Genomic DNA, 14078 nt, shown 5'->3' on the forward strand with positions numbered 1-14078 from the left:
TTTCTAGGCGTTACCCAACACTCACCTGTAGTGATTAGTCTGAGACTATTTTGCTTACACTTTTTTTTATTTGAAAAATGTATTTAAAAGTCCAACAAATTTTTTTAATATAAATTATGACTCTCAAACCCATTCCCATCACTCTAAATATTGTTAAAGTGATGGCAGCATGCACATTAGAGAAGGTAGCGAAAGGTGAAAGCACCAAAGAAAAGATTGTGTCCAAATAGGCATTAGAATAAGGCTGAATGAAGATCAGAGTGACCAGCAACTCCAGGGGTCCCCATCTTTCTACCCTATCCTGTCAACCTTTCAGATCTAGTACAACCCTCGAGCTATCGAGCTACTTCCAGAGCAACTAGCTAGACTGGAACATAAATTGTGAATGTGTCTCCAGGACCAATCTGACCCTGAAAAACTCCAGGAAATACACTGAACTTGGAAAAATGACACTTTAGTCACTGTAGCTGGGGGCAGACGGGAGGGATGGTGCAATCAGCAGAGTGGATCCTAGTTCCCACGCTCCTGACACCCCCCCACCACCGTCCAACAGGACGCTTCCTGTTACGGCGCTAATGAGAAAGCAGGCAGGAGCTCATCTGCCCTGTTCTGCCTTCCTCATCTCCCCGCAAGGAAGGGACCAGAACAAAAAACACCTGAGAAAACGAAGTGCCTGAAGATCCTGCTCCTCCATTACGTTCCCACCTACAGCAGACTCATTAGCTGGGCGGGGAGTGGGACCTGGTCTTCAGACAAAATTCCCTGAGTCTTACCTGTGTCTGGTTCCAGGACAAGGGCACAGGCATAGGGCTTAAAGCTGGGGAGGGGAAGTGGGTTGTCTGCAGCTCTACTGCTTTCCACCCCCCAAGCCCACCATACCCCATTCATGCCTCCATTGGAGGCCCCCCTCGTCCTGAGAGCAAGAACAGAGAAGCACAGAGACAACCCACACAAGCACAAGCCCCAGACTGAGTAGGGCTGTTTGGCGACTGTGCAGCCCCGCTAAGCCTACTTTACATGGGGGCCAAGCTCATCAAAGCTCAGGCTTAGGGTGAATCATGGGGTGGGGGAGGGTGGCGGTGGAAATCACTTACGGGAAAAATATCTTGACTTGAGAGCAGTGGCTATCAACGGGGGTGGGGGGTGGGGGGGTGATTCTGCTCCCTAAGAGACACTTGGCAACATCTGGGGGTACGTCGGTTGTCATAACTAGGGTCGGCCAGGGATGCTGCTAAACATCCTGTAATGCACAAGATAGTGCCCCCCGACAAAGAATTATCCAGCCCGAGATGTCCAGTGTCCAGGTTGAGAAACCTTCCTCTATGGGTCTCCCTGCTCCCAGGCTGTGAGGATTTTAAGCTCCCTAAACTCACAGATGAGTTCTTCTGAACACATTTATCTCCCCACCTCCCCTCCTCAAGGGTCCAGAAGTCCACCCTGAGACATAACTCCTAGTTTTGTGGCATTTCTCTCCAGATCCCTCTTCCTCCTCTCACCTGGGCCAGCAGGGAGGTCGGCAGAGGGCAGGCCAGGTCCCCAAGGCTTAAGTGGAACGTCACCAGGGTAAGAGCCACCCCTTACCATAACTCTCATTCAGTGGGAAACAAGGCTCCTAACAGGAATGGGGTAAGGACAGAGGTAGTAGCAGGATGGGGGTAATTAAGAGAACTCATCTTAAATTAAATCTTTAATTAATTTAAAAAAGAGGGAAAGGTGCTGAGGAGCTAGCAATGCTACAGAAACAGGGACAGGGGCCTAACTAGAGAAAGACGCTGGCTCTGGCAGAGAGGTACTGACGAGCGGTGAGCTTAAGGTCTGAGACGGAGAGAGAGTAGCCCAGGCAGTGGTCACCCTCCCAGCCCCTGCCTGACATCTGCGTCAGTTCATCGCGAGAAGGAGGAGGCGAGGGCAGGGAGGTAGGAGCTGCTCGGCAAAGCCAGCTTCAGCTCTGGTAACCTCACCCACCTGCGACTTAAGGAGCTCCAGGTTCAGAGTTTAAAAACAGGTGGCCCGTAGACCATCATTCAGGAGAAGGGAACTCTTTCCAGGTTCCCAGAAACTCCCACTTCAGATCTGAGCGCGTCCAGGGCTTCAGCTGCGCTCCTCTGGCCAACGAGTAGTCACTTGGTCAGTCCTGCTGCTTCGACCCCATCTCCAGGAGGGGCTGCAGCCAGAGGGAGTGGAGGGAGGCCAGCCCCCAAGCCTTCCGAGGCACTATGAGGCAGAGCGGGGAAAGGGGGCCCTGGGGGCACTGGTTCTAGGAGGGATCTGGAGGGGGCAGCATCTCTTCTGGGCTGGACAGAGGGAGGCTTCAGACAGCAGAACCTGATTTAAAAAAAGGAAGATTAGCCTCCAAGAACCCAAGGCCTTAGGGAGAAAGGCGCAGCCTCGCGCAGACTCCACTTCCACAGCGTTCTCTTGTCTCCATTTCCATCTGTCTGCTCACCCCTGTCCCTCTGCCTTCCTGGATCCCACGAGTATGTTCCTGACTCTGCCCCCCTCGCTTCCCATTCTCGCGGAGGAGCTGAGGCACCAGCGGGCGCTGGGTGGGTTTCTCTAATCACTCACCATTCCTGTTGGAGCTACAAGCCCCGGGAATTGCTCCATGGCCTGTCTCGGTTTCCCTTGGATCTCATCTGCTCCTGCACCGCGCCTGTCTGTGAAAAAGCGCACGTGAAACCCTCCATCAGTCTTCATGTCGCACAGTAGGAGGTCGCCCCTGGGTCCTCCCCGGGAGAGGCTGACCCCATCTCCTTGACAGTAAAATCATCCAAAAAGGTGAAAATTCACCACCATTCCTCCAAGGGAGGTCTCACTGCCTCCCTCCACACTGACCTTCGTGAGGGAGACATAAAATGCGCCTTTTATGAATAAGTTCCTCTCACAAAGGGCCCTCCTATTTATCGAAGTTTCACAATTGGTGAGAGGATTCCTGCACTAGCTCCAGGCCCACTGCCCGCCCTTTGAGAACAGATACACATATTAGGACCGAGGCGCTCGGCCTTCCCCTGCCCCCACATCCCCAAGCACAACATGATTTACTGTGGCACTGAGACAGCAGTTCTTAGTGAACAGAAGGAAGGGGTATGGCGTTTGGAAAAAGCGCCCATGTAACTTTTAAAGGCACATATCCCCCATCCCAATGAAGAACAATCTGCCAACTGTAAAGATGGGGGGCCTAGGCCAGAGGCCTGAAATGCCAGGTCTCGGGTTGATGCAGCTGGTGACCAAGACTAGAAACCTAGCTTCTTACTTCCCCATCGAGTATTTTGTTATGTCCTCTCCCTGAACTTTCAAAAAGGGGAACAGTTCTAGGCCACAACCCCCTATCAACCTGTCCCCCTTCCCTTGTTACCATGGCAAGTCCGTCTCCAGCCCCCATCTCCCCAGAGCCAATGTGAGTCAGGTGGACAAAATTCATCGGTTCCCCAATCATGGTCCGGTCGATCCGTCGCCTCTTCTTCTTCTGTTTCGAGAAAATGGGGGAGTTATGTCTGAAACGCCCTCCTCCAGTCCCCTTGGAAGGGAAAAGTCTTGCAAACCACTAAGGGAAGAGCTAAGAGCCTGGAGGGCAAGGGGATATGGCATCATAAGAGGGAAATCACGAGGGTGTGAAAGGCAAGGCCGGAACAGCCTAAACCAGAGGACACAGGCAGGGTGGGAGGGGCAGGAGCCTGCAGAGTGAACACTGGACAAAGAAAGGACATGTCAGAGTCACCTCTGGCTGATGAGGAAACAATGGGGGAAACTGACAGGTGTTAAGCTCCACCTACAACCCCTGGCCAACTCAGAACGGACAGGAACAGGAAGTGCCAGCCAGGACTATTCACGCCTCCCACCCGTCCCCGTTATTCCAACGCACACCTGTTAGGCCACAGCCTGACAGAGAGGCAAGAAGGGTGCCTGGGAGGAGGCAGATCCCAGATGGTGCGTCTGCCTCCCGAATATGGTCCCCGGTTTCTGTGTGTGTGGGGTGGGGGTGGGGAGACTCACCGGCTGGGGTTTCTCTACCACACAGCAGCCCAGTTTGTGCCAAAATTCACTCATGTTCCCCGACGGTTCCAGTTTCACTCCCCTGCCCGAGGCCCCAGAGGGCTCCTGCTCTGGCGCCCTGACCGTCCACGGCGCACTCCCCTCAGGTGTTACCAACACCCTGGGCACGCGGCGGCACGGGCCAGAGAAAGGAGAGTCCTCGGCACCCTTAGCTGAGCAGTGAAGGGCAGTGTCTCAGACCAGGGCCAGGGGGCGGGCGGGTACAAGGCTATGTCTTCCTCAGACGTGGAACCCTAGATGAGCAGAAAGCAGAGGACAGGTTAGCGAGAAACCCCTCCGTCCCCGAGAAGCCTCCGGCTGAGCCCATGTTCCTGTCCAGGGCCTGGTCCTGTCCCCAACACTAACCTCCTCACAGAAGAACTTCACAAATGGAGGCTCAGAAAAAAGGAGGACACCGAGGGGTTAAGGAGCCGTAGCTGCTGGTACCAAGGGAGAGGAAGGGGGCTGGAAGCCTTTAGGGTGACAGGATGGGCAGGGACCAAAGGGCAGTGGCAGAAAGGAGCAAAATCTGGGGGTGCTACCGGTGCCACCTCCCTTCTCCCTGGGTTTAGGGCAGAAGGGGAGGGGCACGCAAGTGACTTTGAAGAGGAAATGGTGGTTTTGGTTTTCTGTTCTCACAAACAAGGCCTCCACCCCGTCCCTCCCTTTTTTCTTACCTGACTCTGAACACCTAGATTTTCTTCAAGACCTTGACTACTAGGTTCTAGGTGACGAATGTAGCAGCTTGGACCCCAAGAAAGACTTTCAGCAGTGAGGAATGTCTTCCCTCTGTGTTCCCTGACCTTGTCCCTCCTCATTTCCCTCAGCTAAGATCCAGCCCCTCCCAAAAGACATTTAGCAGTTCCTTTATTACTTGACCTTGAGATCCTTCCTGAAGGCTGTGCACACTCCATTTCTGTGTCCTGTATCACTGCATGCCTGCGTGTGCACCTGTTTGCACACACGTGGCAGGGCCAAAGCCCCATGTGTGCCTTTCATGGATCACCTGTGCCAGGCTGCAGGTACCTGTGCCAGGTATCTGCTGTCCCATGAGAAATCTTTTTCCAGCCTCCCCACCCTCTTCACATGTCCTATCGTGCCACGCTGCTCATAGGGCCTGGGCCTGCCTGCTCGCTTGCCTCCCTCACCCCTCACGCTATGACCTGTTCTCTCCTCCCCACTCACCACTTCCACCCCCAAGCGTCATCAGCCAACCACACACTTTCCAAAAGCATTAGTGTCCAAGGAAGAACGTTCATCCTGCGAGCCAGGGTAGGGCACACCTGGCCTTCTCTAGCCGCATCTCCCCGACCTATCACAGGCAACGTGTCCTATCACTGGCAACGTCCAAGTTTCCAAACGGGGCAGTTTCATGAATATTACACTAGAGTGTGAATACGAACCTCCCCTCCCTCCAGACCTGGAAGCCTGGGGCTCTGGCACCCTAGACTGATCTAAGAACAGAGGGTGTTTTTTTTTAACAGCCTTGAGATGAGATCACACAAACCCTGAGAGGCAGCTTCTAGGGAAGGGAAGGACCCAGGAGTCTGGGCTTCCTCTTAGTTCCCTTCCCACCACTGGAGGGGAGGAGTAGAGACGGGCCGGAAGTCACAGCGCAGTGGGACAGAGAGGGGAGCTGTGGTCAATGGGGAAGTCAGTCACAGTGTTTGTTGTGATGGTGGCGGGTGGTCAGGGTTGGAGACAGGGGTGCGGGTGAAGAAAACAATGGAGAATCAGAGGAAACCCCCAACACCACTAGACAGGCTGTACTGAGACTGGACTCTCCCCAATACCCCCCTGCTCAAAGCTGAGTGGACAGAAGTGGATGGTGGGAGGGGAGAGGAGAGAAAAGGGGGAGGAGGAGAGAAAAGGGGGGGAGGAGAGAGAGGGAAAGGGGCAGTGGAGGGAACAAGGACGTTTCTGTTCCTTTTCCAGGGACCTGGCCAGAAATGGGTGGAGGGAAAGTGTGTGTGGGGGACTTGGCACGAAATGACCAATGATGATGAGAAGTGACCAGGAAATTCCATTCTCCAGGACACAGGACACAGGGGTCTCTAAAACTTGGGGGTGGGGTCAGAACGTGGAGAAAACTGGGCAGGGTGACCGGGGGTGGGGGAACAAGGCCAGGAAAGGAAGTAAGAGTGTCTGGCTGTCACTCCCCTTCTTTAAAATATCTAAAGAGTGGGTTGAGGAAAAATGAAATCCTGAGCTGTTAAGCCCAGGAAGCGGTACTGAGCCCACTATTTCCATCCCATACGAAGGAGCAGGAGCTGGTAAACCAGCAGGTGGGATCAGGATTAGATCATGTAAGGCCGTATCCTGACAGGCCCACATCTGGGCCTGACATCCAAATAGGCAGGGTGAATCGGAGCTGGGAAAGACACCAAGGTCACACTGGGGCGTAAGGGCTTCAAAACCACTGGGGAGTAAGCAGAAGGGATGGGAGAAAGTTTCCAGGGGGGAAGGATGTACAGAGGTAGTTCCCCGGTCCTATTCTAGCCCCAAACCGGTTTTCCCGGTCCCTGCTGCCTCCAGCCCCAAGGCCTCCAACCCGCTGCCTGACAAGCCTTCACAAGAAGCAGCTGGAGAGAAAGAGAAAGAGAAAGAGACTTAAGAGAATGGAGTGGGCAATTCTGGCTATAAGCCCAGGGCTGCAGCTGGTGGCCTGTGGAGACCTCCAGACACGGGGCCCTGCTGAGGGGTTCTAGAGAAGTAGGGATGGGCCCCACTTTGCAGGCAAGTGACAGGCTTGTGCCCCAGCACCAACCACGTCTTTCCCCAGGTGAGGTCTTATGGGGCCTTAAGAGGAAACAGAGGTAGGCCCCAAGCTGCCCGTCACAGAGACTCCATTTCTGCCCCCTCCCCAACTCTACCCAGGAACCCTCGGCTCTTCCCAACCTGAACTTGGGCTGGGGCTTCTCTGCGAATCCCTCCGGCCCGGTCACTGTCGCCCGTGGTTGCCTCGGTCTGATTTAGACCTTCCAGGACCCAGTGCGGCTTCACTTTGTCTGGCCCACGCCATCACCGAGGTCAGTGAGTCTCGGAGACCTTGCCCCTGCCACCTCCCCCAACAGCCCAGCTCCCTCTTTCCCTTTACTCCTCTGCGGCCTCGGCCTGCGCGCCGCGCGATCGTGGATGGGGACGGTTACTCAGGGAGCGCACCCCTTTTCCCACAGACCCAGCTCGTCCACAGCCAGGGACACCCTCCTCCCCCACCCCCAGTATCCGGTGCGGCGCCGCCCGGTAGTGCAGGCGGGGCTCACGGGCGGGGGACCAACCCCACGGTCTCACCTGCTCTGCTCCCACATCGAGGCGCCCGGCTGCAGCTGGTGGGGGGCTCCCGCTTCGTGCCCGCCAGTGTGGGGTTCCCGGGCTCGCTCCTCGGCGCGGTGGGGGAGCCGAGGGCGGGCCGGCAGAGGTGGGGCTGGCGGAGGGCGGAAACGGCGGCGACGCGATTACGAAACCCGTCCGGCTGGGAGCCGGGCGCACAGCTCCCCCCCGGACTGAAGAGGCGCTGCAGCCGGAGCGCCGTGGGAGGCCGCCTGGGAAGCCCCCGAGGGCCGCAGCCCTGCTGAGCGAAGCGCGGCATGCGGACCCCTGGAGGAGGCCGGGCATCCAGGCTGGGTCCCCCGGAATCGCACGTGCCCTTTGCGCGCCGAGGCAAAACGAAGCGGAGCCCCTAGATCCCCCCAACCCAATTCCGAGATTCTCAGAAGCATCCCCCCAGTCTTCTGTGTTCTACCCCAAATGGAACAGGGCTCCGTTTATTGGGGAGGCGAGTTGGGAGGAGTAGGGACTGGAGGAAAGGAGGCAGAATTTTCCTGATTCTCAAAAACGCTTCGTAACTGAAATCCTTAAACTGGGGACTAAAGGGGTATCCTCTCTCCATTGTTGCCTAGAGTTAAGGGTTTTAACCCCTAAACCGAAAATCCGAGGACAATTGACTGCTCGCTCATTGCACCCCCCCCCCCCCCTCGTCAGCCTGAAGAGCCGGGCAATCACTGTGTAGACCAATAAGCCAACTGAGATGCCTCACGCCTGTCTCCCTCCCCAAAGGGTTCTGGAACCTGTCGTTTGAATTAGCCGAGTCAGGCAGGGAGGGGCGGGGAGTCCTTCCGCCGGGCTTAGGAGGGGCTGCATTGCAGGGGGAGACAGCCGACCGACTCACTCACTGAAGGGAGGGAGAGGGAGAGGGAGCGAGAAGACAAAGCCGGCGAAGCCCCCACAGCTGTCTCTGTCTCCAGCCCCGAGCAGGCACCGGAGCCCCGCCATCCTCCCTCCATCTTTGGAACACGCTAGTAATTCATTGATAACAGGTAAACTAAACTGGATTGGGGGGCAGGGACTGCAAAGACAGAAGAGCAGCTGCTTCTGGTTAGGTTGAAGACCCCAAATAAGGATGAGGTTGGGGGACAGTTCACCGGGAGAGATGGCGCGACGATGAACAATGGGGAGTTATTTGGTCACCGTTTCACATCTCTTCGCTCAGATCTCCATCCATGATAATGCTGTACACAGGCATTAATTTTTAACAATTTACATGTAGTTATCGTTTCTCTGTATTTATCTCCTTATTTCAAGCATCTGTTTGCCTCGTGACACTGTCCTGTGTATTTTATTATCTTCAGGACAGTTATCTGCATCTTCCTCTTCAAGCTGTAATTTGTCCCTACCAGTTTTTTTGATGAATCTCTAGTCCTACTGTATCGCTGTGGCTTCTACTTCCTTGTATTTCCAATTTCTTTCTATAGTGTTCTATTGCTGTGTCTACCCTCACTCCTAGAAAAGTTCCGGGGGAGGTATACGGAGATAATATTGAGATGAATCCTCACCTTTCTTTAACAGTCTCCCCATCTCAAACCTTTGCTCCAAAGAAAGGCAGCTTGAGGTAGGAAGATGGGGGGGCGCCTGTATTGGAGAACTGCCTGATACCATATTGAAATCATCAGTACAGCCCCCCAGAGCTAGGTATGGGGGCAGATTCTGGAAAAGGAACGCTTATTTGCAGCTCAGGGCAATAGGTGGGGGAAGGACATGGCTAATAAGAAAATCCGACCCCGAATGAGGCACATATATAGGAAGCCAGAGAGCTTCCATTGCTTCCCATCAGTAGCCCTGGTCCTCCCCCTACCGTGGTGGCAGCGTGACACAGCAAGGCCTGGCTGGGTAGGCCCTGGGTTCCCACGGAGGGTCTGGACAAAGGGTATTTGGGCGTGTCCGTGGGGCTCAGAGAGAGTGTGTCTTTTTATACTACATATTTGCTAATCATGTATCACTAAGAATAGGCAGTGATATTTAGAAATTGCCTAAAATATCTGGGTGATTTAAAATGAAGGCTAACGGGAAGTAGTTATTCGGCATACATTGTGGCACAAGACACTGTCCAAGCCCTTTAAGATAAGTAAATGAAAGAGGTAAAGATAGATGAGGTATGGGTGGAGAATATTGGGGAGGGGAAGAGAAAGCTAGCTGAAAAGAGACCTCTTGCAAAATTTGGATACTTGGGAATTAAATTCATACTATTTTAAGAATTTCATTACTAATGTAAAGGGTATTTTAGCTCCAATTTCCTGTGTAGGCAATGTTCTTCACTTGATTTTAAATGCCACAAATGCTGTATGAGTGTCTTTCTAGAATGCATTTACTCCTCTCTGTACATGTCTCTGGGACAGCTAGAGAGTTTAGGCCTTTTAAGTTCGTATTTCGTGAAATTTCCCTTAGCTTTTCTAATTGCAAGAGAAGCTCTGCCAGACACTCCGATTGTCTGGGCAGGTTGGACACGTGGGCTGACTAAGAAAAGGAGTCCGCTTGTCAAAGAGCTTTATCCCTGTTTTAGATTCTGGCTTGCTCTGCTGCCTTTTGCATTTTCCCCATTCAGATCAGAATCACAGGAACAATTAGCACCTAACCCACTGGATATCTGTTCTTCAGGAACTAAGAATTCTGGAAAGTTTTGAGAATATTGGTATTGGATTATATAAAACATTAGGCAACTATCTGTGTACAACACATCAAAAAAAAAAACAATCAGGCTGGGAGTTTTGAGACCTGGGTTCTATCCAAACTGACGGGAAGGTTTCACAAGTCACTAGAATTTCCAAGGTGTTTTCTAGTTTTAAAGGTCTATGATTACTTCCCTCTTATGATTCTACTTTTTAAAGAGCCTATTTTTTGCCCAGCTTATACTCAGCTCACTCTGGAAAGGGAAGGGATATAAAAGAAGCCAGGTAGGTAGGCAAATCACTGGTAATATTATTTAAAAATGCCTTTGGACAGAAGTCAGTAACATTATCGACTCCTGAGGTTTGCTTCTTAGGATCTCGGTAGTCCCCGGCCTAAGCTGGGGTTGGTTGGTTGATAGGTTCAGCCATTTTTTTGTAGCTTTCTTTCTGTGCATGTCCCTCTGCAAATTACTGTGGAGATGATCAGAGCTGAGTATCATAGGACGATGACCTCACCTTCCCAACAGGCTCCCACCCTGTTCCAGTCCCCGCATCGCACTCCTTCCAAGCAGCTTCTCAGCTGAGTAATGCTCGGTTCCCAGGGTTTATTTTGGAGCTTGAACCTAAGAAGACAAAGAGCAACTCAGAACTCACTTTCAATATGAAAAACATTCCAGTCTATCTACTCGCCACTGCTAAAGCCGCTGTACTCACACATAAACGTGTTCTAGATTAAGGTTTTCTTTTTCTGCCTTAGTGGAGACTTTTATATGGGGTTATAGAGTTTCTGTGAGGTAGTGGTTATCATGTTCGCCTGACACATTATATGGGGACATTTTGGAACCTGTTTAAGGCCACCAGTAGGGGTTTCAAGGCCTGGTGAGAGCCAGTGGAGTGTGCTGGAGGAAGCCTTTGGAAATGGGGTTCTATTTTTGGTGGCGGTGGAATGTTCTTTCTGCTCTTTTGGGAACATTTCACCTAATGCTTCTCGCTCCTTCCCTTGGCTAGTAAGCAGCAGAGTGTATCATAGTCATAACATCAGGGTGGGTGGGGTGAGCAGAAAAGGTGACAGAAGTACTCATTGAAGCATGGAAAAGTGTCTTAATTCCTGTTAAAGGACCTTCTCCTTCCAACCTAAACTTTACTTTTACCTGGAATTTCCAATCCATTTGCTCTATCAGGTAGATTGTAGCACTGGGATCAGAGAAAAGGGACCTGTTATAGGCAAATTCTTGTAGCACCTGGGTTTTGTTCTGGAGAGGTAGGCTAGAGAGAAATAGATAGGCTATTAAGGCTTATCTGTGGACTATTAGACGGGAGTGGCAAGGTATTCACTGTATCAAACAGTGAGGGAAAATGAATCAGCAGCCTTGAATGTCTCTTGTGTGCAAAGCCCAGTACTTGTGAAGAAAGTACAAAGTAGACTGGTTTTTACCCTTGGGGAAAGTCAGTCCCTTGAAGGAGATAAGACTATCCTTGTACAAGACACTAACAATGATCTGTCACCCCAAACATCATGATTTAAGTAAATTTAAGAAAGTCCTGGACGAGGAGAGTTTATTGTAGGGTTTGGAAGGCAGGGAGGAAAATAGAAGTGGAAACCCTTTTCAGAGGTCCCATGACCTATTAAAGCTAAGGCAAGAACAAGTCATGTATTTGCAAATAATAATAGGAGTTGAGGGGAAAGATTCCTCTACAGACAGTGGAGTCTTGAAACTTGGGTAGTATTTTCAGATGGAGAGTGGAGAGAGTTAAGCAAGACAGGAATGAGCATAACTAGCAGAGAAGGTCCTACTGCGAGGAAGAATGGGGCCAGACTCTGGAAGACCTTGAAAACCAGACTCAAGGTAGCCCTGAAGCTGTAGGCAGTAAAGAAGTCATTCCAAGTTGGGGAGAAGTTAGGTCATGGTAATAAAGTGTTCCTGAAGCTTGTCCTAGGGAACGTGGATTATGTACGAGGCAAATAGAGATGGAAAGTTTCTAAGTAAGGAAAGGCCCTGGGCCACAAAGATACTGCTGTAGCATGAGGACTGACAAATGGTTTCTTTCTAGGAAGTTATGAGGGACCCTGTGAGTAGCCAGTACAGCTCCTTTCTTTTCTGGAGGATGCCCATTCCAGAACTGGATCTGTCGGAGCTGGAAAGCCTGGGTCTGTCAGATACATCCACCTACAAGATCGAGGACAGCAGCGTTGGCAAAATGACCGGGCAAGCAACCGGAACAGAGGAGGAGAAAAACCCTGAAGGTGATGCCCTCCTTGAGTACAGCACCTTCAACTTCTGGAGAGCTCCTATTGCCAGCATCCATTCCTTCGAATTGGACTTGATCTAAGCCCGAGACTTCTCTCCCACCACCTTGCCCTCATTGTCTTCCCTTTCAAGCCCCTTCCTTTCCACCCTTTCCCCCTATTAATCTTGCTCTCTCTCCTCTATTGTGTTGAGGTGCTGATGAATCTGCTAGAGTCGTATGGTGTTGTATTTATTTATTTATTTATTATGTATTTATTTATTTATTTATCTTCCTTATCAGTCTCTCTCCAAAGCCCTCAAGCCACAAAGGGTTCAAGCAATGGAGTACTGGGTCACAGAGATTTCCTCCACCCCCTCCCTCCACATTAAGTCCAGAAAACAGGCCTGATGGGGGCACCAGAGAGTATAGTAGTGCAAAATGGAAGGAATGATTGGTTTCCCACTCCAGGACAGTAAACACAAATATTTCTTAAAGGGTTGAATAGCTTGTAAGTTTTCATTTGAGACTATCTGGTACGAGACAGTCAGATTTCTAAAAGGCTGAGGTGATAAGAGTCTTGCATTTTTGTTTCTGCTCCTTCAGTATTACACTCTTTCGCAGAGAAATTGGGGGTAAAGGTATAAAGCAAGGGTGTTCCCATCATGGAAAATGAAAATAGGGGAAAGCAGTGAAGCATTTCAGATATAGCTATGGTTTCTCAAAAGGGTGTTTCTTCTTCACGCCTACTCACTGTACAACTTTGCCCCTAAATGTGGGTTGAAAACTCTAGCTGAGGAAAATCACTCCGTTTCAAATCTTAACATGCTGTCTTGCTATTATGATAATTTGCAAGGTTTTGATTCAGTTTCTAAACATAGGGTTTGGGCCTTAGTATTTCGGACTTGTTCTCCTGCGTTTGTGATGTATGGTATTGATCAATGGGCCGTCAGCCACCTTGACCATGAAATGAACAATCACATTCTGACCCTACACCTTGTCCCCATTCCTTCCAAAATTATCGCTGCTGATTTGTGCTGCCATTTACTCATTTCTTTAATAAAGATATTCAATCCCAGGACTGCAGTCTAGTTTCCTCTCTTCACTGGAAAGCAGTATAGATCTCAAAAATTAGCCTTGCTTTCACATTTAGCTTATAGTTTTATCTAATATTCTGGAGGAAGAATGATTTGAGTAGACTACACATTAAAATGATGAACTTCGAAAAAGGGTAAAATCAACTTAAAATTATTATTTAGGGAGAAAGCTACAACCAACCCCTCTTCTGCTTGCCCACTGACTACCAACATATTTAATGTAATTCTAGGTGCCTCAGAAAGCACCTGTAGAACTAAATATGCTCCTTATCTCAGCCTAGGTGCTTAACAAGATAAATGAAATCACTCAAATATATTATCTATTTGCTTATTTAAATCTCGCCTCATTTAAAAAAAAAAAAAAAGGAGTAATTCACAAGTAGTTTTTGGGTCTCTACTATATGAAACGTACTGAGCCAGGATCTAAGAGGATGTAAACAGGAACGAGACAAGATTTTGACTCAAAAAGGGAATCTGTAAATACTAATATAGACAGTACTTGGACGATATACTGTAAATACTTTAAAGATGACAAGATCTACGTAAGTTCAGAAAAAAGAGAGACGGAAATCTTCCTCGTAGGCTTTGAAAGGCCAAAATCAAGCCAAAAGCCAACCTCTAATAAAGAATGGAGTAGTGATGGGTCCTTTCCTGTTTTTACTGGTTTCTGAAGGGCTTCTTTCCCGACGTCTTGCGGTGCTATAGTCATGGCCATGGGTGCGTGGAGATGAGACTCAACTGTTCGGTAAATAAAATACCTAAATGGATTTGCAAATTCATG

General features: G+C 50.4%; 2 protein-coding genes across 6 annotated transcripts; one reads left to right on the forward strand and one right to left on the reverse strand.

Moving 5' to 3' along the window:
- Positions 1 to 48: 48 nt before the first annotated feature.
- On the reverse strand, positions 49 to 7899 carry CDC42SE1 (CDC42 small effector 1). Of its 4 annotated transcripts, none has more exons than XM_019739949.3 (5): positions 7324 to 7474; positions 3994 to 4286; positions 3356 to 3466; positions 2569 to 2657; positions 49 to 2325 (listed from the first exon to the last, which is right to left on the reverse strand). In XM_019739949.3, the coding sequence occupies exons 2-4, from the start codon at positions 4045 to 4047 to the stop codon at positions 2583 to 2585; spliced, it is 240 nt and encodes a 79-aa protein (XP_019595508.1). In that variant the 5' UTR covers positions 4048 to 4286; positions 7324 to 7474; the 3' UTR covers positions 49 to 2325; positions 2569 to 2582. The 4 variants fall into 4 exon arrangements, with proteins under 4 accessions (XP_019595508.1, XP_019595510.1, XP_019595511.1 ...); XM_019739951.3 differs by lacking the exon at positions 7324 to 7474 and adding an exon at positions 6931 to 7206; XM_019739952.3 differs by lacking the exon at positions 7324 to 7474 and adding an exon at positions 4399 to 4654.
- A 73-nt stretch (positions 7900 to 7972) lies between these two features.
- Positions 7973 to 13278, forward strand: MLLT11 (MLLT11 transcription factor 7 cofactor). 2 transcript variants are annotated; one of them, XM_019739947.3, is made up of 2 exons: positions 7973 to 8348; positions 12027 to 13278. In XM_019739947.3, the coding sequence occupies exon 2, from the start codon at positions 12033 to 12035 to the stop codon at positions 12303 to 12305; it is 273 nt and encodes a 90-aa protein (XP_019595506.3). In that variant the 5' UTR covers positions 7973 to 8348; positions 12027 to 12032; the 3' UTR covers positions 12306 to 13278. The 2 variants fall into 2 exon arrangements, with proteins under 2 accessions (XP_019595506.3, XP_019595507.3); XM_019739948.3 differs by having other exon boundaries at positions 12031 to 13278.
- The last annotated feature ends 800 nt before the right edge of the window (positions 13279 to 14078 follow it).

This window comes from Rhinolophus sinicus, chromosome 7 (genome assembly GCF_057876585.1).
Source record: "Rhinolophus sinicus isolate RSI-liver-muscle chromosome 7, RSI-T2T, whole genome shotgun sequence".
Lineage (NCBI taxonomy): Eukaryota > Metazoa > Chordata > Mammalia > Chiroptera > Rhinolophidae > Rhinolophus > Rhinolophus sinicus.